The following is a 22,801-nucleotide window of genomic DNA, read 5'->3' on the forward strand; positions in this document are numbered from 1 at the left end:
CAGAGAACTGCAATGATGTGATCATCAGAGGGTTGCAAAGACAAAAAACCTTAACTTTAACATTGTTAAAGAAATCTCCTAATTCCAGATATATGTATGGTCGGGGTCCTCTTTTGAAAAAAACTTGTATTACTACAAAATAAAACTAATTTAAATTGTAAGAAAATTGTCTTATTTCTCCAAATTCGACAGCAGCAAATGACAATCTCCAGATAGATGCAATGCATTAGTTATTTCAAAGTCATATTGTCTGGATTGAACTTCACATAAAGTGCTTTTTGACAAAGCCACACTTAAGTGTTTTAACTGCAGGGATGTTTACTGGATAGTCACCAAAGAGCACTGACAGATCAGTATTGCAGTAATGGTGATCTGTTTAAAGGGAGCAGCCTGATTCCTTTTCTTATTTGCAAAAGGTAAAAAATAAATAAAATCAAGCTGTGATCTTGTTTGTAAAGAACATTTTTGCTGAAGTCAGCACAGGATTTTTTTTTTCTTTTTTTTTTAAATTCCAAACAGAGCCTATGATGTGAAAGGTGACGGGTATGAGGAAGGGAGAGGTGGAGGCCGGAATAAACCCAGATACAAATCATACATGGATGTGAGGAATGTCGCTGAATGTGACCTCCCGAGTGCATCCAGCAACGTAAGCTAGAGGGAAGAAAACGAGGAAAGTGCCAAGTTATTCAGTATTCTCTTGGTTTATAAACTGATCCTCGGACTATTTCACTACTTCATTAAGTGTGTAGGCGATACTTTTGCCTCACAGAGACTGCGCTGCCGTGTACATGTATAAACACTGCGCTCTGTGAACCCAGCATGGGGTAAACTATCAGATAGGGGATGTAGGTCGAGTCAATGTCAGAGTAACATGTCACATGGGCTTTTATTTTCCATCGGCTGGTTAACCTTGTGTAGGTGCAGAGGGTTTTTTTTACAGGATTTGAACCACATTGTGCCGCCCCAGTCCTCAACTTTCAAACTGCACTTGCTTTACCTTGTACTAAATTTTTAGCTGAATGAGGGATTGACAATTAGTTTTCCAGATTGCGTCAATGTTAACGGCTGTTTGGATTCATGACAATGAAAAGCACAAGTTCAGCATGTGCATCATTTGGAGTATCAGAAAAGTCTTCATACATAGTTTGCAACGGTTCTAACTGTGAACACTTATGCATCACAGCTTAGTCTATGATTTGGATTTGTCTCATTACAGTGGAAAAAGGGAACTCTTCTGATGAAAGGATTTTGCCTATAACGCGTACTGTGTCAACATTATTCTGTATTCGGTCACGTAGGGTATACACACAATAAATCTAAGAGCATTTCCTTCGCTTGTTAAAGTTCAGTGGACTGGCAAGTTGTCTGCATTGAATGCACAAATTCCGGGTGGCAAAGCTTCCCTTGAGCAATGAGGGTGGTGGAAGTTTCATCACTTATTACAGCGGGGAAGATGCCAGGTCGTCTGACTCCATGTGCACAGTCTGAGGTTTCATGACACAAGGCGCGAGAAGACAGCATGTGTAAGCTTGACTACTTCAATCCAGCACTCATCTTATATGAGCCTTAAATTAAACCATTCGCAAGGCTCCTCTGGCTCGTGGGTGTTTACATGTTCATCTCCAGGCCCGTTCGGTTGAATGCCACAGGCTGATTGCAGCACAGAGTCCTGTAAAAACGACCACATCACACACAAGGCAGGCAGGGGCAGCCCAGAAGCTGGGAGTTTCACTGCTGGGCATGCAACACAGTCTCTCCCCTCCCTCTCCCACCCAATGCTCTCTACAAGAAAGTAAACAAATGCACTTGGCCCCAAAAAAACCTCTTTTAACACTTTCATGTGTGTTTTGGATCACCGGTGTAGGAGAAAGATGCCAGCTTGCAGCGACAAGAGAAGTTTAGAAAGTGTCGCTGAATGATTCTGTGACCTCCATACAGAGATCCAGCCGGGGGGGGGGGGGGGGGGGGGGTCTGACTGGCTTTTTAACTTAAAACCCAGGAGATAAACACAGCTCAACGAGGCCGATGGAGGTACTCACAGCACACACAGAGCGTAAGCCCCGTTGACACTCTCGCTGTCCCGCACCAGGAAGCTGCCGTCTCTGCCCGCCCGGGCGAGCAGCTCTTCGGCCGCAGCTCGACTCAGGTCCCGGTGATACCACATCGGCGGCGCGGGGCCCAACGGAGAAACCCCACCGCTGCCACCGCCACCCCCGGCCATGGCCACAGCCCTTCAAACCGGGTTCAACTCCAAACTCCTTCCCGTCTCCTCCGAAAAGTCCTCCGGAGTTTCAAAAAAAAAAAAAAAAAAAAACAGCGAGAAAAGTGTCCGAGTCCGGTGGGGAGAGAGAGCGGCGGAGCTACAGGCTGCCGCTCCGGGGAGTTACTCCGTGTTTTGAGGCTGTTCCCTCAGTTCCTGAAAGGCTCACCACCCCCAACCTCCTCTTTCGCTTCCCAGTCCCACGGAAACCAGGGTATGTAAATCCACACTGGAGGACCGGGGGCCGGGCAGCAACAGAGGAGGATCTGCGTCCTGATCCGCCACGACGCCGCGTGAGGAGAAAACAGCGCCACCTGGTGGGAGAGTCGTTGCAAGACAACGAGACACACTTTATTGAACGAGGGGGAAAAAAATAATCACTTTATCTAGGCTTGTTGCCAATTTACAGTGTTTAATATATTTCAAAATGTAAGCCAATTCTGACAATCAACCCTGATGATTTTTATTATATATAAACCTCCGTTTAGTTCATTAATGATAATGGACATCTATTGTCCAATTTAAGGCGTTTCCACCTCACACTGCACACACATTCTATAGTATTTTTCATTGGATGTCAAAACACTAAGAGGGTGGACCACATTACACGTGGGCGTAATCATAGCACCGCCTGTCAAAGCATCCAATGGAAAATATTAATTCTTGTCCACTTGTAGAATATAAAACATTCAGACCCCTGATGTCCTCAGGAAGAAGTTTACTTACTTGGGGGTGCTTTCAGAGTCAGAAGCAAACAAGATGAAGCAGTTTTCCTCACCTGTGAAACAAACATCCTGAACACCTGAAGACTGCTGACACACTCCCTACTGTTAACTCAGGCCTTAAAACATGATTATTTGCTCAGGCCTTCCATTAAACAATATATTTTACTTGTTTAATTACCTTTACTTGAATAAACCCTTTACTTTATTTATTCTTCTTTTTATGCCTCCCTTAACAGCTTTGTTTTATTGCATCTTCTGTGTTTCCTTATTGGGCAGCTGTGGCTTGGTTGGTAGAGAGGTTGACTCCCAGTCAGAAGGTTGCACCTGTCTCCACCTGTCTGTGTGGTGAAGTGTCCATGAGCACAAAAATGAAACTGAAACTGCACCCAATGGATGGACTAAACATCCTGCATGGCAGCTGTCTCCATGTGTGTGTGTGTGAATGATTAACAAGGTAAAGCACTTTGGGACTCCTCAAGCAGTTAACAATATATGTGTTTCAGACAATATTTCCTTGAGTCTGAATTGTGCTGTATCAATAAATTTGTTGTTGTCACTGTTACACTTTTGACCATTCGAAAAATATGTTTCATCAAAATAATTTGCTGATTTTTTTTTCTTTTCATTTAGATTTTTTTTTCTCAAAAATGAATCAATCAATCTATCTATCAATCAATCAAAGAAACAGCAATTGATTTGTAACTTCTAGCTATGGTAATTAATTACTGACTCTTTCCAATCGTGACTTTTGTGATTCATGCAAATCGTTACAGACTTGCTGTGTTTGTCTGTCCTGCTCAGTGAGTTGACAGTTAGCATTAACTTTAGCGTTATCCAAAGCTGTTACTCAAACTGAAGAGCAGCTCTGTCACTTGCTCATTAAAATCATGTTTACTGAAGGAGGAGGAGAAGCGCTTCCATTTATCCTGAAACAATTCAACCTTTCTGACAGCAACACAAAACGTGTCACTCTATTAGAATCAACGATTGGTTATAACCACAGTTCTTGTCGTGCATTAACGTCACCACACCGTCATCAAATCCTTCTGCTCACTGCGTGATTATAGTTTATCTCAGATGTATTGCTGCAACTTCAGGGGAGTCTTACAGATGTCTCTTAAGCCTCCTCCCAGATGTAGCAATGCCAACACTTGTTGGAGAGGTGATGGAACAGGCATTATATCAGAGCCCTTTTGGAACATGGTGGTCCCTGTAGAGTTCAGCTGTGGCTGGGAAAGAAAGAACTGAAGGATTCCTCATACTGACTGTCCACAGAGCAGAGACTTGAGGTCAGCAGTTTCACAGTTTCCATATGAGACTTTGATGCAGCGAGGGCCAGTATAATCACATTGGTCACCATAATCACTCATGTGATCAACAGATGAAATGTCAATCACAATAGCTTCCTTTTCAGAATGAAATGAGAATAAAATATAAAAGATGTGAATGGTTCAGAAATTAAATGAAATTACAATTCTGGATAAATGCTGAATTATAGATGTGATTGTCAATACCCTCAAAATGCTAAATCGACCAGAGTGAAGCTCAAGGCATTTCCTGGTTCTTAGTTGATGGCTTCACAGTGAAAGCCTTCACTCATGCCACAGGGCTATCTGTCTTTGAATCTCCCTACACTTCCTCCAATCCAGTTATGCAACCCCTTTCTTTTTCAGACCACACACACACACACACACACACACACACACACACACACACACACACACACACACACACACACACTTGTACACAAAGTGTAACTGTCCACCTAGAGGCCAGACTGGCAAACCACAGGAAACAAGAAACCCAAGCGTTTTGGACATCTTACTCTCAGCCTTCTGATTCAGCCTCTTTTTGTCCGCCCACAAAGCCCCCGACTCCTGAATGCTTGTATTAATGCGCACTTACAAAGCGAAAGGGAGGCAGACATAAAGAAAACATTAGAGAGAGAGAGGGCAAGATTTGGGCAGAGCACCGTATGTTGCCAATGACCTCAGAAAAACTGAGTATTAATAGCGACAGGGAAGGCAGCCATCCCAATGCTATTTCTGGTTATAGCATCACACCGTGTGTGTGTCCCTGTGTATGTGGTCTTGTGCTCCTCTCTTTGTGGGGCCTAAAAAAATGGGTGCACACAAACTTGTGGGGCCAACATGGCCTACGACATTTTAACTGCGATATTATAATTAAGTGAAGGTCAGGCTGGAGTTAAGACACAGCTTTAGAACTGGATGTTCTGGAAAACAGGGCCCTTTTAAATATTAAACCATTTTAAAAGTTTAATAATAATCAGAGTTTTTTTGGAAACTCGGTTTATGTCAATGTGAGTGTGAAATAAAAGTAGAAGTGGGTCTGTGTGTACACCGATCAGCAACATTATTATTGTCAACTGCCTAATATCATGTAGGTCTTCCTTTTGTTGTCAAATGAGCTCTGATCCGTGGAGAAAGTCATGAGCTTCTCAGATAACTGTTATTTCTGATCGATCTTTTTTCCTATCTGTTCTTAGCTGCAGTATTATGTTTTTTTTCCAGGGGAATAACCAGTGTCAGCCAGTCGGTATATTTTGCCATCTAAAACACGAAACAGTGAAATTGTAGCATTCGCACCACAAATTAATAAATAATTAAATATACAGGACAATATGTGGCTAAATTAAAGTCTCTTTTGAACTGGTCAAAGGCTTTCACAAAACATGATCATAGGTCTCCATTATGTGTCACACTGTTTTAGCGCTCTAGGTTGAGAGAGCTATTTCAACTGCTCACAGTGCAGTATAATATTTTGGTCACATTCACACCAATATCGATTTAATGTCTCGAATGAACCTGAAATGCATAGATTGTTGGAGAAAACAGAGAATATAGTGAAACCTCATGCACACGGAGAACACACACTACACGGAAAGTCCAACTTATGATCAACATTTAGTCTAAAAGCTCCGATGGCGAGAGTGAAGTGCTGTGAGATTCATCATATCTCATCTCTCAGTTGAGTTAATCCTCTTCTCTTTCACACCGTTCCATTGGCTACCAGTCAACTCAAAACAGAATATTTCCACTCCCAAACTTTGGTCCTTTCCAGTTTGGAGATGCTTTAGTGTCATTGATTGTCTTTGCTCACTTTGTAGACATCTGCCGGCTTGATTTCAGTCAGTTTTTTCAAGATCTCTGGAAAATAAATATAATTTAAGATATTGCAAGTGGCTTTTAAAAACAGTGGAATAACACTGCGTGTCTGGGGAGACATAAAATTAATCTGTTTTACAAGTTAAGTATTATGTATAAGTGATTGTTGTTCAAGAAATCATTTTAGTCTTCTAAATAACACTATGCTTCTTTTGATTTGCAAAAAGAAAGAATTAAAAACACTGTAATTGTGCTTTGCCCCCATCCAATCCTTTTCTATATCACCTGATCAGACTTAGGGTCACTTAGTGAAGCCAATCCCATCTTACGAAGGGCAAAGAAAGAGTAGTCCATTGATAAGTCAGGAGTCCACCACGGGCCAAACGGAGAGACTGAGATCATCACATACAATGATTTATTGAATAACCAGAAGGTCCATGTTGAAATGTGACATCATCAGACACATATTAAACTCATAAAACCCAGTCACGTGCACAAACACTCAAATATAGACACAAATCAATGCAGAAACACGCGTACATACAAGGACAGTCAGAAGCTTTCAACAAACTCTTACTTTAACTTTCTTTCTCCTTGTTCTTACTCTGTCAGGCACATGCTTGGTCGACGGTCAGGGTACTCGAACCCCATAATTACCCAGCATTGGAGCCCTCTAACCACTAGCCAGCATGGCATGCTCATGTGATGCCGTGATCACTGGGGCCCAGTCTAAAGAAACATTTTCCCTCTGAACTGAGTCTAAGTCCCTTTTACAGTTTCCTAGGTGGTGACTGAGGTTGTCAAGGGGTTATTAAACCCATCCAGTCTGCACTTAGCAGAAATTTCATCCCAGAGTTTTATGGCTTCTCCAGATGGAAAAGTTTATTTTTGTTTTATATTTTCTCATCCACAATGGTCTTTACATCTACAGCGTCTCTACTACAAAATGTGTTGTATCATTTTTAAGTATTTATATGTCAGTGGTTCTCATAATTTGGTTTTTGGTCCGTCAATACTGGTTTTAATTTCCCTGCTTATAAAGCAACGTATGAGATGGTTTCAGACAAAAGGGAACCTCAGTGGCATATATTAGTTCACTGTTTGAGCGCGTTAACCATTTTTAGGGCACTTAATAACATTTGTGTGAAGTAAAGATTTTAAGTGTATTGTTGAGGGATCATTTTATAGGTTTGAAGTGAGTATAAAGATTACAATTATACATCTATTACATCAAATTATTCAGTCGAGTCTCTTGAAATTGCATGAAAATGACCATAATCACACATATTCCATTATTTCTAGCTGAAAAACAAATCTAAATGGCTTTCTGCCCCCTCAAACTGCTCAAACATATGTGCTGTTTACTTAAAATTACACTAAATATGACTCACTACAATTATTGTGTGTATGTTTAAAAAATACATACGGTCACTATGAATAACTGTGAATAGGAGACCTATCCAAAAGGAGGGCCAAACATCAAACATCCTAGGTTATTATTTATTACTATTATTTTCTATGTAATACCATTGTTTGTTTAGAAGAAAACATAAAGAGATGCAAGTTACTAATTATGATTACCTTCCCTATAAAGTGATTAAATCTACTTCTCTAAAAAAGCGGTGGGAAACAATGTAGTTAGATAGAACCAGCACATGGCGGAAATGCAACTTTTTGGATCCAAACTGCCGTTAAACCCAGAAGAAGTAAAATAAATCCACTCCAGCAGACCAGACAAAACACAATAAATAAATGTAATACACCATTCAAGAAAAGTAAGCCTGCGAACAACCTATCCAAACTAAAACTCTACTATGAATTATTAAAAAATATGTTAAATAAAAAGAAACACACCTCTATGCCAGTTGGAAACACAACCCTTCCCTGATATCTTCTCAAATCACTGATCTGAAGGGTATATACTCCTGTATTCAAACCAGGAAGATTTTACTGTGAGCCAGAGTGCTGAATGACGTAAAACAGGACAAAAAACATCAGACAGACGAAAACCCAATATCAGTTTAATGGTTGATGGCGGTAAGGTGATACACGATGGGTCAGAGATATAGTCTCAGACCATTATTACAAAGAAAGTTGAAACAGTCAGGAGAAAAAGTGTTATTGGGGCAAAGTTGTGGCGCTGCTGTGCGTTCTGGATATAGTACTCGGCTACTTTCTTGTTGGGGTTTGCCCCAGTGAACCACATCTGCATGCAGCGGCCTGAAGTTTTGTTCAGGTTGGTATAAATGTAAGAGTTGGACCAGATTTTCTCACACATGTCTTTAGGCGTGGGGAAGAATTCAATCCACTTCATGCACTTGCTGACTTCAGGGCATTTATTAACACCTGTGAGGAAGAAGCAGGGGAAAGGGTATGATTGTGGGATTATGATGATACTGAATAATTACAGAGCAGCAGAATGAAGCAGTGGAATGGACAATCTTCAAATACATTCATTGGCAGGTGAGTACATTATGGCACACATAGTCCTAGATATTTCTCTTTGTGTAAAACAGACATTTAAAACCATTTAAATGTAAATATTCTCTCACCTGAGGACCAGTCCCATCCTGTGTGCCAGTCAGTTTTGCAGGTCAAGTCGTTCTGGCAGTCGTTCCACCACGATTCGCAGTCATCCTTACACAGGGGCACATTCAAGATACGCTCTTTCCTCCAGCTTTGGTCCACCTGTAGACATGGATGCAATGTGTCAGTTAGGATGTGAACACAATGGGGATTTTTGTCTCTTAAGAAATGAAGTCGCTGTGCTCTTGATGTACTGGTGGGGGTCTGTGAAGTGTTGTAAAGGTAGCCACACCAAGCCTCACTACATTCAAGTTCCATTGTCAAATATGACTTCTAAGTGATTTTATTCTGTTTAACAAACTGTTGAGTGCTTTCAGCTGTCCATGTATGACGTTTCAGTGTTCATAACTTCCTGTGCTGCCATCTCGTGATGCAAGAGTCCGCGCATACATGAGTGCATGACTGAGCAATACACACCTTTTGTATCCAGGGTCCCAGGTGTGGTGAACACTCATAAAAACAAGTGTCCTGGATAAAATGTTTCTTGCACTGTTGGCTCATGGTTCCACAATGGTTCCAGTTGAAGTTGTACAGGTAAGAATTATCATCGTGGGCCCCTGCACTTGTGTTGGCTGTGCAGCAGGCATTGTCCTTCCAGGGCTTACACTGAAGAGAAGAAGGTGACACTTTATTGTGCTATAAAACAAGAGCGTTTTTCAGGCTTTATGGTTCAGCTTTACAAGACCGTAAAATGTGGGGATTACTATGGTAAGCAACTTAAGAATGTGCTCACAGCAAAACTATTTGAAAAAGTCCAAAGCGAGTCATCACTATTCTGGCCAACACAAGGGATACAAGCAAACTGGACAGGACAGGCAGAACAAAACAAACCTGCATAAGGAAGGCACCTACTGTATATCGGCACAGAGAAAATGAGGCACGGTTGACAATCATAGGGTGGAACAAAAAGACACCGAACACAGGCAGGGAATGTGAAACCAAACCAGAACAACATGACATCAGGAAACATTAGGGAATACAAAGCATGAAAACATGGCACAAAGGTAACACCAGAACTAATCAACCCAGGGTTAATGATTGTATGCAGTTGTAGAGGTGCCTATATACTGTCTTGATGTTTGCAAAAGGTTCTATCAATGCTGAAAATGTATGTTGATGTTTGAAATTTACATCTGATCATATTAGATAAAAACTATTTCAGATAGGGGCCTTAAATGTGCCAGCAAGACATAATTAGACCATTAAAGGATAGGGTGTCCCATAGTGGTAAACATGTCCCAATGCTCAGATGTGCTGGTGACATTAAAAGTTAATTTGACATCGTAAAATGTTTTATGTTCAATGCCTGACAACTTGTGCATGCACTATGGGTAATATATTATTTATGAGATTTGCAAACCATTGCATTTTGTCTGCATTTACAAAATACATTTTTTTTCCAACCCTTTTGGATTTGCCATTTTATTTGAACATTCCTGCATCCCATAATTTAATTCAGGGGTCTACTAACTTCCTGATTACAAGAGTCACTATTTCCACATGCACAAAAAAGTATGGAGCCACAAAACAAATTCAACATTCCAAATTCTTATTTTAGTCTGTTGGCACTGAAATAAACGTAATTTTCATGGAATGGTAATGTATATTTTAGTTGAATAAATGTATTGGCATTTATGTACTTAAGGGTCACATTTGTCACCTCAATCTGCTGTGCGGCAAAATCCAAAATAAAGTCAAACTTGTTTATTTACAGTACATGACATTTTGTTAATGCCACAGGGAGTTATTACAGAGAGGCCACATGAAGCTTCAGACCTGTGAGGTTATATTATTGTTGTCGTCAGTGAGGGTTTGTATTCATTACCTGATCGTACAGTTTTCCCTCAGGGCCAGGCTCAACTTTGTGGTGTTTTGCATCCATACACATGTTGAGTTTGTCCAGAGACATTGCACCACTGGAGAGGGCGAACAGCAAAGCCACGACCAGCCACATGACTCTGAATAAAGGAATTCATCAACAAATGTCAGGGTTTTCTTCTCATTCAAACACTTACAGCAAAATTATTAGAATGGGATCAAATCCATAAATAGACCATGAATATCAAATATATTGATATTGTTGACCACACACTGTTGCATCCCCAATAAATGAATTGACTGCTCCTTTAGAGCTTTTCTTCTTCAAGCGTCTGAGTTGTTTAATGATAAACAGCGAACATTTGCCATCTTAACTTGCAGATATAATGTACTGTGTGACCTCCTATGAAAACATACATAACAAGACATGCAACAATTTAAGATTAAAATATTCTACCTTTTTTTGTAACTCTTCAGAGGCAATAGCAAATCAAGTTACTTTAATTTATTGTCAACAGATATAATGAAAAAAATATATCACAACAGAAAAGTGAAATTCTCACACAATGTAATTCAAACAATGAAAGTTATAGAAACCTATTTTCGATCTGTTACAAGAAATATTTGAGGCTATTTTTTTGTTTAGTCCTTTATATTTTCAGTTTAGAAGTAATAAAACTGTAACATATTCCAAAATATTATAGTCTGTAAGGTATTTTTTTCTTTTGGAAAAATACAAACTTTTAGTTCATGTTATGAGATATATCTGCAATTTCTCACCAAAATCTTTACAATCTCATCTAGTATGGGCGCGAGAAATACAGCTCTGAGGGAACTATGGCAAACTGACATGTCCTTGCTACTTTGGTAAGAGAGCAAGCTGAAAACACATTTTCTTTCTGTTTGAGCAGATAATCTGATGGAGCAAGGAAAATATTGTAAATATAACAATTCAACATTAGCAGTGGTAGTGTTTTCCATTTTAGAGCAATGTCATTACTTTTTACAGCAACTACTTTCACCCTTAACTTTAAATGATATTGTAGATACACACTGTTTAAGACGCTACAATTGATAATCAACACTATACTAAACTAGAGCTACTAAAACACTAAAACTACCCTGTAAATGTCACATTTAGGTCCAGATCCAGACACTAACAAAACAGTTAGTATATCTATTATAAACTAAGTAAATCATTCCATTTAAGACTGTGACAATAAAATACTAATTTGTTATTTTGTATATTTTGTACAATTAGTCTGTATATATAGAAGTCATGAAATGAAGATTGGCTCATTCATTTTACCTGAGTTTGGTTCTGTGGTTACTCCTTCTTGAAGTGTGCTTCAACAAACCAGTATCTCCGGCCACCTCTTGCAGACTTCTCAAGACAAAACAAGAATCATGAAGCACAATCCTAAATGTGTGTGTGCCGTGTGTGTGACCTTGTGATTACCCGTGATGTGAAACTGCAGTGCTTTTAAATATTTTTTTTTGTTGCAGAGTCCAAAGTCTTTATCCTGTGTGTGTGTGTGTGTGTGTGTGTGTGTGTGTGTGTGTGTGTGTGTGTGTGTGTGTGTGTGTGTGTGTGTGTGTGTGTGTGTGTGTGTGTGTGTGTGTGTGTGTGTGTGTGTGTGGGTGGGTTGGTGGGTGGGGGGACTTTATTATATTCTTCTTTTTAGGAGGTCTGCTTTATTATATTGTTCTTTTCAGGAGGTCTTCCTTATCTACACACACAGGATGACACAGTTGGTAGTAATGTGACCTTGGAAGGCCATTTCAAGTGTGAAAAGCTGACAGATTCTGCGGCATGTGTGTGACTAAACGTTCGAATCAGCTGACACGTCTGACATTAAGAGCTGATCATAAAAGCTGACTGGTATATTTTGTAATGCTCACGATGTGAGAACATTTCAATAAACTTGCGCTGCATTTCTGAAATGAACAGAACCTAAAGATTTATTCCTTTGATCCAACAAAGGTGACTGGTTACAGTTCTGCTGTGTGTCTTATGATTAAGGTTTGGAGAAAAGGGACACGAACAGCTTTAGAAACAAACAACTAGAAAATAGGGTGTGTGGGAAGATATCTCTGAAAATGACTTATTTCAGTTTAATGACTAGTTCAGCTCCAACAAGGAATAACAAGAAGTAAAGATATGTATTATTCAAAAGTTGCATTATTCACAGAATAACAAAGTCAATGTGAAAAAATGTACCATGACGACTGAATAATAGAAAAATAGAAAAAAGTGTGAAAACTATAATGAAAATACTATAGTGATGATTTACCAGGTTGCAGGGTGGCCTCACAAGAAGATCAGTGGTTCAAATACCAGCATGGTCATCTTGTGTGGAGTTTGCATGTTCTCTCCATGTGCACGCGGGTTTCCTCTGGGTACTCCGATTTCCTTCCAGTCTGAAAACATACATGTGAAGTGAAGTGGTGACCTCAATTTGCCCTCGGTGTGAATGTGAGTGTGTGACTGTCTGTCTCTGTTTGCCCTGTGAAGGACAAGATTAAACAAATGGATGAATGGATGGATAGAGATGATTTACCAATAATCCGTAATTTATGTGCAAACGGCACATCACTCAGAGGCTCTCAAACTCAATTCGCGTGAGTTTATTTAAAAAAATTTTTTTAAATCAACGTAAAGTTCATAATACAACCGCATGTATTGTAAAACGCGAAGCTTATTGTTGGTTCTATTTATTACAAACTACACATATAGTTCCTCTTTGGACCTGTTCAGTTTAACTTTAACAGATTGGGCAGCCCATGCGGAACCTTTGTTTGTTGGGGGGGGATCTATATGTGTGAACACCGTGAGTTTCCGGTGGGATTTAGTTTGAATTTTAGTTAAACGCAGCGGAAGCTTTACTCTCGGGGATAAAGGTGAACGTCACACGTTTTATTTTCTGTCACTTTGACATATTTAGTCAGTAATTGTGTTTTTGACAGAGGAAATACTATATGTATATAAATATCGTACGTTACATTACGTGTCTCTCGACCGTTTATCATCACGGGGGAGCTGATACACTTGTTTATTTTCGTTGTTGGCAGGCAGACATGTCCACTCTGTTTCCCTCGCTCCTGCCTCGGATAACCGAGTCGCTGTGGTTTAATCTAGACCGACCGTGTGTCGACGAGTCGGAGCTTCACCAGCAGGAGCAGCAGCACCAGACCTGGGTAAACAAACACATCTGCTCTGCTCCATCACTGTATCTGTCCTCCTCATCCTCATCTTCACATGTTCTCACTCCCTGTCGCTGTTTCAGCTGCAAAGCATTGCTGAGAAAGACAACAACCTGATGCCCATTGGCAAACCCATATTTGAGGTATGTGTGAAGATTCTACTCATCCAACCACAGTTTCAGACTTGTACTAGTAACACTGTTCCCTCATTGCGTGTCACGTGCACTTGCTAAATGCAGGCTGGATATGAAGAGGAGGAGGAGGAGGATGATGAGGATGAAGAGGACAGCGAGGAAGACTCGGAGGATGAAGAGGACATGCAGGACATGGACGAGATGAATGACTACAACGAGTCACCGGATGATGGCGAGATCAATGAGGTGTTTTTTTGTTTGTTTGTTTTTTACATTTTTGGGGGTCGGGTTATGACACATCAAGTCCCAGAGTCCCGGAGCGCAGATATTTAAAGAACGCTTTTTAAAGACACACAAGAAGTCCTCTGCCTTTCAAAAAAGTACACTATAATTGCAAATTCCGGATTTTGTTTGGCGTGTCTAATACATCTAAGAGACATGGAAGTTTCACTATTTGAATTGAATTATTGGAAAGATAAACTTTCCCATTCTAATCTATATTTTGAGACGTCTTTGTAGTCATTTATGTGTCTCTGATGTTCTGTTTTGACTCTTTTTTTTTATGATTTTGCTCCTCTTGGTAATTTTTCTGTGTCTCACTGTGGTTCTTTATGTCTCTTCATTTGCATTTGATTTTTTTTTTGTGTCATTGTCTCCGTATTTTTGTAGCCATTTTAAATCAACTTGTTATTTTGCACCTTTGTGGATTTGTTCATTTTTGTCATTTTACAAAAAAAATTTGTCTGTGACTGAGTTAGTCTCAGATGTTTTTGTTTATTTCTTGCCCTAATTAACTTGCGTTTGTAGTTATTATATGCCTTTTTGCATATCTTTGAGGCCATTTTTTTTCTTCAGATTAACAAAATCTGCTAAAATGTCTTGATACTGTTGAGAAGTGGAAGAAATTGTCCGCTCTGAAAATCTTTGACTTTTCTAAGCTAGAATCAATTAGTTGATTTTCTACTTCCTGGACAGAGAAACACGTTATTAAACTGTCTCTTTTTTTCCTTTAGGTGGACATGGAAGGGACAGACCCAGACCAAGACCAATGGATGATTTGAGACGAAATACAATTTGAGTCTCTCTCACTCTCTCTGGTTACTGGATTTCTGCTTCCTTGAAATCCGACGGTTGACCCTGCACTCTGTGATTGCTCAGTCCTGTCAACGCAGCTCTACAAATGTCCTGTGCTCTAAAGTGGACTGACAGACACATCACTACTTTACTGTGGTGCGCACAAACACTGGCGGCAGAGGCCATTCTTCTCGTGAGCTCCAGTTAAACTTTGACCGGGTTATATCTTTTGAGTCATGTGCTGATCAGTCCCCAAATGACTGATGGCAGAGAAACATCGGTTTTGTCAGCAGAATAATTTGTTACCTATGAAAAACATATAGTTTTAACGACGCAGTAAAGTGATTCTGTTTCATGGCAGTTCTGTGTTAACGGAGATTTTATGTGACATTATCTTACCATCAGTACGTCTTCATTGCAAATTATGAAAGAGCTACTAAACTCAGATAGTTGATTACCAGCGAAATGCCTCAAACTATGTGACAAAAGTTGCTGCTGCCTTTGTGGAAGTCCATCGAGATTTGTTTTTAAATTCATTGTTGGTTTTTTTTGTTTTTTTTAGCAATTTCTATTGTCAAAGATACTTCCTTTTTGTGATGTTATTTAAATCAAGACATATTTTAGTTTTTATAAGTCTCACTATTTTGATAATAAATGATAAAAACAAAGAAATGTTTAGTGATTGATCTGAGAAAATCCCAATTCAATGGACCAAGCACCGATAAGAGCTGGTTTTAGCTCAGAGATCTTGAGCCTGTAGTAGTTCCAAATGTTTGAGATTATTTCACATGGCATATTTTATACATTTTATTTCTGATGCTTTTTTGAAAGACATGTTTCCCTTTATTACGTATTTTACAGTATGAGACAACATTGAATTCTCACAAATACGAGGAACAGAAAAAAAGGGTGAAACAGGTTCATATTGCTGAATTGATACAAGTTCGTTTCCTGACAATTTTTCACCACGAGAAATGAGTTTTTGGAAAACAGTTAAAAGATTGAAGTCAGTTTTTTTACCGCCCCCCCCCCCCAAAAAAAAAAATCTTTCAAATTGATGTAACACAGATAACATTCTTATTTTTTTACTCCAAAATGTTATTTGAGTGATAAGAGTGAGACATTCAACGTCTGTATTTAGTTGATTCCCTGGTAGACCAGCTCAGCCATCCCATCTCTGATGCCTCTGCTGTACTCCAGTGTGGCCCGGTGGATCTTCCACTCGTACAGGCCACTTTTGCGAAGGTACCGGAGGAACTTTGGAGCCCCAGGAAACAGCACGTTGTCAGCCAAAACTATGGATCCTTTTCCAAGCAGCCCAGAGCCCTCCAGTAACTGAAACACAAAAGAAGCAGCAACAGGTGGCAGTGGAAAAGAGGACAAATATGATGAAAAAATTTTTTCTAGCATTTTGATTCATATGGGAACTTTTACATTCGATCTATATTACATATGTTTTAGATATTACATAATCTAAAATCTCCTGCATTAATTATAATGTTAAAGTGGCTTGGCATGGAAGCCAACAACCTTTTACTCAAACTTGACATTACTATCGGAGAAAAAAAGTTTTCGGCTGAAATTTTTAATGTTCAAAACATTTCAGTTAATGAAATGTGTCCAGAGGAGAGATATTTATAGAAATTGTTAGTTATAGTCTATAACTATAACAGTTCTATAACTCATAGAACTTGAACTGTCACAACTGTTGTTTACGATTTAGCTGAATGACACACACAATAAATTCTGTTCTAAAAATGTGAGACTTTGGAAAAAAAAAAACGAATAATAGTTTTACCCTACATTTAGTTACTGTCGTACACATTTTTCCCAAAGAATGCTAAAAGAATACTGGAATACTGAATTTTCCTGCTGCTGAGCACTTAACCGAAAATTCCAAGTGTCTGGCGCCCCCCAGTGGTTTAGAATTCAAGTGTCTGAATTAACTTGTAAAATACAAAGTTGTTCATGGTATTGTGAGCATTTCTAGATGTACTTGTATCCCAGCCAATCAATGGGGGAGCGCTGATGCTAAATGTGCTGTGAGTTTAGTGAGTAAACTGCTCTTCCTATTCAGATCTCCTATTCTTGAGAGAACCTGCAGGTCTGGAAGGTAGCACTTCTTCCAGTGGTCCATGAAGACAAAATCCAGCCTCTCCAAATTGTAGTCGGAACGTAGTCGAGGGATCACCTCATCAGAGGGATTCACTATGAGTTCCACCTGGAGAAGACACATGGATTAGATATACATGTGTAGGTCCCTGGGTGAGATTAGTCTATTTGTTGTTGTTTCTTTAAAGTGACTATACAATTTTAAAAAGAGCAAAGCAGAATTGCTCCTGCTTACCGTGTCATCATCAAAACCTGCGAGGCGTATCATTTTTTCTGCAATGGCAGCATTCCTCTGATCCATCTCTATACTATAGAGCCTCGCCCCCAGAGGCAGAGAGCGGGCAATACGTATGGTGCTGTATCCACAGTGAGCACCCAGCTCCAGAACTGTCAGGGGGCTGTGCTCCATCAGCAGTCGGTCCAGGACCTTTCCTAAACACAGAAGAGGCACATACACAAACAGTGAATGTCTTTGTTTTTGGGGGGTTTTTTTGTGTCACTTTTGGGTCAACAAATCACACAATCATTTCACCTTTTTTAGGCCCAATGTTGCTGATGAACTCCACCTTGCTGCACCAGCTGTCGAAGGTATCCAGGATGCTGTCGGGGTCTCCAGGGATGGCATGAGTGAGAACATACTGGTAGGCGCGCTCCTCTCGGCTCAAGCCGGTAACACAGTCCTTCCAGATCCTCACCAGAACCGCTCGATACAACAACATGAAGTAATAGCGGTACCTGATAATCAGCGTCAGCAGAAGAGGGAGGAAGGCCAGAGCAATAGCACCTGACACCATTCTGGCCTGCACGGAAATAAAAATAAAAAAAACACACCGGCAAATGCTTTATATATAAATACATCTTGAGAGGGAAAAACATGGTGGAGGTGTGATGCCTCTTTTTACTGGCTTAGGTCACAGTAGACAGGACAAGGCTTCTGCATTTTCCTGAACAAAAGCAGTAACAAACTATTCTTCTCAATAAAAAAAAAAAAAGAAACTCACCTGTTTTTGGAAAAAGTCTGACAAATGCAGAGGAAAAAGTGTTGATGGTATGGTCATAGAGTGGTACTCTCGCTGGTTAAGGGGAAGAAATACAGAGTGAGAAGCGTGTGTAGTTTCAGGAGAACCTCTGAGACTCGGGATGATGAATCATTTATGCATCACGTGCAAGAGAGTGTATATTTCACCTAAATATTTGCAGTCAATAGAAAATGAACAACACGTGCCATTCTACTGTTAAGTATCTGTTTTTTTTTACCATTTTTCATGAGGTATGCAGATGCAATTATGTCCGTATTAAAACACAGAACTGAGACGGAGAAAAGGAGCAGACATAGTGAAACAGAAGGCGGCAATGCAAAACTGACATTTGATATATCAGGTCAACAGGTGTGCGTCTGCATGTGGTTGTGCGGAGTCCAGTTTCTTTCTTTATCGTGTCACAGTGAGGATGGAGAAAAGCTCAGAGAAGAGTAGATGATGCAACCAAATACAATACAAACCTTATTCAATCTTTTTCAAAGTTTATTTGCAAAACAAAGCTGATTTCAGGTGCAAATAAATAAACAAGCATTGAGACTAAATCACTCACATAACTTATTTCTTGTTCTTTTGTCATTTTCTGACAAGATCAAAGCATTATTTTACCCCAAAATTAGAATACAGTAGAAAAGTTGTTTCTCGCCCCCCAAATTTAAAATGATCTGTCCAAATATTTTACATTTTTTACTCATGGCATAAAAATACATACAATAAAACTCAATAGAATACCAGATGTTTTCCATAATTATTCTTTGTAAAAGAGGCCACAATTGCCAAAATTTAAGTTAAAATATACACTTAAAATTGTGTATATTTTATGGCTGACAAAACTATCCACTTTTCAATGACAATCTAAGCTAAATTGCCAAATTCAGGTATTAGCTGTTATAAAAAAAACAAACTTGGAGATCAAATAAAGGCACTTTGAAGCCAAATTTAGCATTACACGAATCCCAGAAAATACACCGCTATACATATATACATTAATTATAAAAAATACTTTCATGATCAGTCCAAATCACTCTTGATTTACATTTTGTCTCTTGTGGCGACAGAGGTCTTAAAAAAAAAACAAAAAAACACTTTGCCCAAGTAACCATATGTCACAGATGCTTTTGTACCACTCGCCCACCATCGACCACGACCTCTGCGACGCTCCTATATATATATATATATATATATATATATATATGGTGTAAAAATTGTGTAACTGATGATAATTTAGGCATGTGCCCTGTAAAAACACCTGCTCATCAATTTGTTAAAATGATGCTCTTTCATTAAAAGGAGATGCAGACATGCTTGTTTAACATTTAGAGAAACGTGTCTTATTTAATATCTCTTCTGCTAGATTTTGCGTAACCTGCATCAAAACATCCCGTCCCTCTCTGCATACGAACGCTTTGCAACCTTCCGGGAGGCGGGAGGACTGCTGCTTGCTCTTTAAACCTCTGGACAGGACAGTTTAAGAAGAGCTCTGATGAATTTCTTCAGCTCCTTGTCCCCTCTTGTCCACTTCACCAGCCGAGTCACCACCAGTCTTCCCTCCTCGGCCTGAGCGAGTGCCAGAAACCATCCACTCGGGGCCCCAGTCCCCACCTTTAGATCTTCTTTAACAGGTCTCTTTTCAAACGTTTCTTCCACAAGCAGTCTGCCTTGGTGTGTCTCTGTAGAGTCTAAGCCGGGACAGTTGCAGGTGCCTCCTTCTTGCAGCCACAGAGCGCTGTGGGCCATCGCGCCTCCAACTTCTTCTGCTCTCTCCGCACCCCCTCCCGCCCACCTCAGGATGCGGCTGCGGGCCGTGGGCACCAGCTGACGGTCGCCCCCCACAGTAGACACGCTGCCCATACGCATTTTTAATGCTTCAATAAAGAAGAGGAGAATAGTATTACACAGGAAGCACTTAAGACACATTTAAAACAAGAACTGTCCATTATTTACTCCTGAAAAAGACATGTTTTCAAAAGTCTTTGCCGTGTCTCCTGGTTGCCAAATATAAGTTGAACGTGTGTGAAGTCTGTTCTCACCATATGAGCTGTGGCAGAAGTTTTCTTGGATGTCAGCCTCTCCTTCAGCAGCCAGGCTGCAGGCATCACAGATAACGCTGCCTGGGAGATGGAAAAGAGGACAATATAGGAGAACTTCTAAAAACGAAAAGGTCAAGAAGGTAAATTTGGGAGTTGCAATTTTGTAGTTTGTGTAAAAACAAACAGGATAACAGCAGTGACAGATGCACTCTGAAACTTTAAGAGAATGAATATGACGAGTGCATTCAGGACTAACATATCAAGTGCACGCGAGTTATAAAAGCTACAGAAAACACAAGAAAAAAGAAAAGCATGAAAAGTGGGTTAGTGGAGTTTTTTTTTTTTTTTAGACTTTTAAAAGTTATTTTTACAGTAAACCTTTGTCAAACATGCAGTAAATGTACAGCAAAACTTGTTCTCCAGCTCATTCCAGTGCATTTCTATATTAAAAGGACCTTTCTCAGGGACACACAGTGGTGGCCTGTTGGCAAAAGATATCAAATCGGAAACACACAATCCTTTAAGAGTTTTTGTTAGAAACAAAGACTAAATCAATGGAAGAGATATAAAAACTTTTTTGGGGGGACAAAAAATAAAAAAAAAATAAATAAATAAATAAATAAAAGACTTTCCTGATCGGCTCCTGTCTCTGAGATTCATAATTGAATTTGACGCAAGCATGTGATTCTAAATACAATTTTCACCATATAACCAAAATCACATTGACTTTCAACTCCTAGAATCTTAAGTCACAAACGAGTCCATCCACAATCTGATCAAATATTCAAAGCATTTGATATTCCTGGTTGGAGACAATACATTTCGTCCATTTACAAACTTTTGGTTTTCTTTAGTTTACAAAACAAAACACGTGCTTGAGTAGATCAAGTAGTACTCCCGACACACTGTAGTAAAGCAAAAGTCGACTGATCCATCCCCTGACCTTTCAGCTCCTCTCCGGGCCCGACCCCCGCTGCCTCCGGCCCCTCCTGCTCCCCGGTGACGGGGATACACAGCTCGGTCCCGCCGGGGAACCGGTTGCAGTTGAACATCTCGGGCCAGGGGAAGCCGAAGGCGCTCATGACGGGCAGGCAGCCGTCCCGCACGGCCTCGCAGAGGCTCCGGCAGGGGCTGACCGGCCCGCTGAGCTCCGACAGACACACCGGGGTGAAGAGCGAGCACAGGAACTTCTTGGTGTCCCGGTGGCACAGCTTGGAGACGAGCGGCAGCCAGGCGGCCGACTGCTGCTGCGCCTCCCGCAGCGAGTCGTGGCCCAGCAGGTTGGGGACCCACATGCGTCTGTAGCCGATGCCGTGGCACAGGGACATGGTGCTGGGGATGGGGCGGCACACCGACCGCACCGACGAGCGGAATCCGACCGACGGCGGACCTCGCGGGGAAAGATGAAGCCCGCCGCCGCCGTCGTCCGCCGCCGCCGCCGCGTGGAGGGCTCCGGACAGCAGCGAGCCGAGCAGAAACACAAACATTGCTGATGTCGTGCGGGGATCCGATGGAGCTGTGTGGCTCCCCTGCCTGGACCTGACCTGCCTGGAGGAGGAGGAGGTGTGGAGGAAGCGGGGGAAATGAGAGGGCAGACGCCTCCCACTTATCATCCCGACCCATCAGGCTGCCTGCAGGCGTCTTCACTTTGTTATTAGCGGTGTTTACCTGCTCTGTGCAGCGGGGCGACACCAAAACAAACCGAGTGCTCGACCTTTTGCATTGATTCGATGTATAATAGAAGGCGAAAAGGTCTCAAACATAAGGCCCGCGGGCCCAGGTCAGCCGGCACGAGACTCCAATCCGTCCAGCCAAAACTACCAAGCAAATTATAAACGTTTCAGAGAAAACACTGATTTCTTAACTTACACCAGCAGAAAGCATGTTTGGGTTACAGTAATTTTCAGTCGTAATTGTTTGGTTTCATGAACAGATCTACGTTTTCATCACGTATACTTTGTACCACAACAAGGAAAAACTTCATAGATAAAACGTAAAGGTTAGTATGACACTATTTTACCTGTCCAACCCACTCAAGATTAAATTAGGACGCGTGTGGACCTGGAAACTAAAATGTGTAAGATGTATAAAGTGATTTGAAAATTAAAAGCATATAGCGTTGTGATTTTTTGAAATTGTTGAAATGAACTTGCTTCTGTACATTTTCTCTTCATTTGTTGAGAAAATAGTCTTTGGTTTGTATATGTGGTTGTCTTTAATCTTGTAATTTTTGACAGGATACCAAAGGACATGAAATGTTTTAAGCTAATACTGTTTTGATTAAATACAATATTTCTTGAGCTTGTGATGATAAAATAAGCCATAATGAATATGAGAGTTATGTAAGGGACTACTACCCGACTTCATGTTTTAAGCCTTTACTTAGCATGCCAATGATGCTTTTTATCGTTTATGGAACCCAACAACCATTGAAAATAAAATCCTATAAAGTGAAACTCCCTGGGAGATCAACTACAACTACGTAGCTTGTAATACTTAATAACTAAAATACCTTTTATGTACTTTGTACAGACAGTGAAAAGTAATAGATCAGAAAGCTCTTTTGATGCGCGGCGATCTGTTGAAGAAAAACATTGTTTGATAAGAAACATTGTACTCTGAGTTTGAAAAGAAAAAGGCAGTGCGTGTCCGACTCTGTCATCATAGCCAGAGGTTATCAGACACTCTTTCATCTT

The 22,801-nt window shown here is 40.4% G+C and overlaps 5 protein-coding genes across 5 annotated transcripts in view; 1 reads left to right on the forward strand and 4 right to left on the reverse strand.

Moving 5' to 3' along the window:
* inppl1a (inositol polyphosphate phosphatase-like 1a) overlaps nucleotides 1-2,293 on the reverse strand; it is a 31,804-nt gene extending 29,511 nt beyond the window's left edge. Inside the window, exon 1 of the mRNA XM_080459663.1 lies at nucleotides 2,040-2,293. Within this exon, the coding sequence (XP_080315789.1) occupies nucleotides 2,040-2,221 (182 nt within the window). The 5' untranslated portion in view covers nucleotides 2,222-2,293. The remainder of the gene's footprint in view (nucleotides 1-2,039) is intronic.
* Nucleotides 2,294-8,115: 5,822 nt separating this feature from the next.
* On the reverse strand, nucleotides 8,116-13,000 carry folr (folate receptor). The gene is made up of 6 exons (XM_080460268.1): nucleotides 12,809-13,000; nucleotides 11,824-11,898; nucleotides 10,522-10,654; nucleotides 9,114-9,302; nucleotides 8,663-8,798; nucleotides 8,116-8,456 (listed from the first exon to the last, which is right to left on the reverse strand). The coding sequence occupies exons 3-6, from the start codon at nucleotides 10,648-10,650 to the stop codon at nucleotides 8,182-8,184; spliced, it is 729 nt and encodes a 242-aa protein (XP_080316394.1). The 5' UTR covers nucleotides 10,651-10,654; nucleotides 11,824-11,898; nucleotides 12,809-13,000; the 3' UTR covers nucleotides 8,116-8,181.
* A 332-nt stretch (nucleotides 13,001-13,332) lies between these two features.
* Nucleotides 13,333-15,960, forward strand: anapc15 (anaphase promoting complex subunit 15). Its single transcript, XM_080460103.1, has 5 exons — nucleotides 13,333-13,415; nucleotides 13,587-13,712; nucleotides 13,802-13,861; nucleotides 13,958-14,098; nucleotides 14,866-15,960. Exons 2-5 carry the CDS (start codon nucleotides 13,593-13,595, stop codon nucleotides 14,911-14,913), a joined length of 369 nt encoding a protein of 122 aa, XP_080316229.1. The 5' UTR covers nucleotides 13,333-13,415; nucleotides 13,587-13,592; the 3' UTR covers nucleotides 14,914-15,960.
* Nucleotides 15,961-16,063: 103 nt separating this feature from the next.
* tomt (transmembrane O-methyltransferase) lies at nucleotides 16,064-17,832 on the reverse strand (the record flags this gene model as incomplete). The annotated part of the gene is made up of 4 exons (XM_080460104.1): nucleotides 16,064-16,261; nucleotides 17,025-17,147; nucleotides 17,274-17,470; nucleotides 17,571-17,832. The coding sequence occupies 4 exons, from the start codon at nucleotides 17,830-17,832 to the stop codon at nucleotides 16,064-16,066; spliced, it is 780 nt and encodes a 259-aa protein (XP_080316230.1).
* A 712-nt stretch (nucleotides 17,833-18,544) lies between these two features.
* sfrp2l (secreted frizzled-related protein 2 like) lies at nucleotides 18,545-22,215 on the reverse strand. Its single transcript, XM_080460188.1, has 3 exons — nucleotides 21,049-22,215; nucleotides 20,106-20,186; nucleotides 18,545-19,940 (listed from the first exon to the last, which is right to left on the reverse strand). Exons 1-3 carry the CDS (start codon nucleotides 21,716-21,718, stop codon nucleotides 19,522-19,524), a joined length of 1,170 nt encoding a protein of 389 aa, XP_080316314.1. The 5' UTR covers nucleotides 21,719-22,215; the 3' UTR covers nucleotides 18,545-19,521.
* Nucleotides 22,216-22,801: the final 586 nt, after the last annotated feature.

This window comes from Lipophrys pholis (genome assembly GCF_963383615.2).
Source record: "Lipophrys pholis genome assembly, chromosome: 3".
NCBI classification, from domain to species: Eukaryota; Metazoa; Chordata; class Actinopteri; order Blenniiformes; family Blenniidae; genus Lipophrys; species Lipophrys pholis.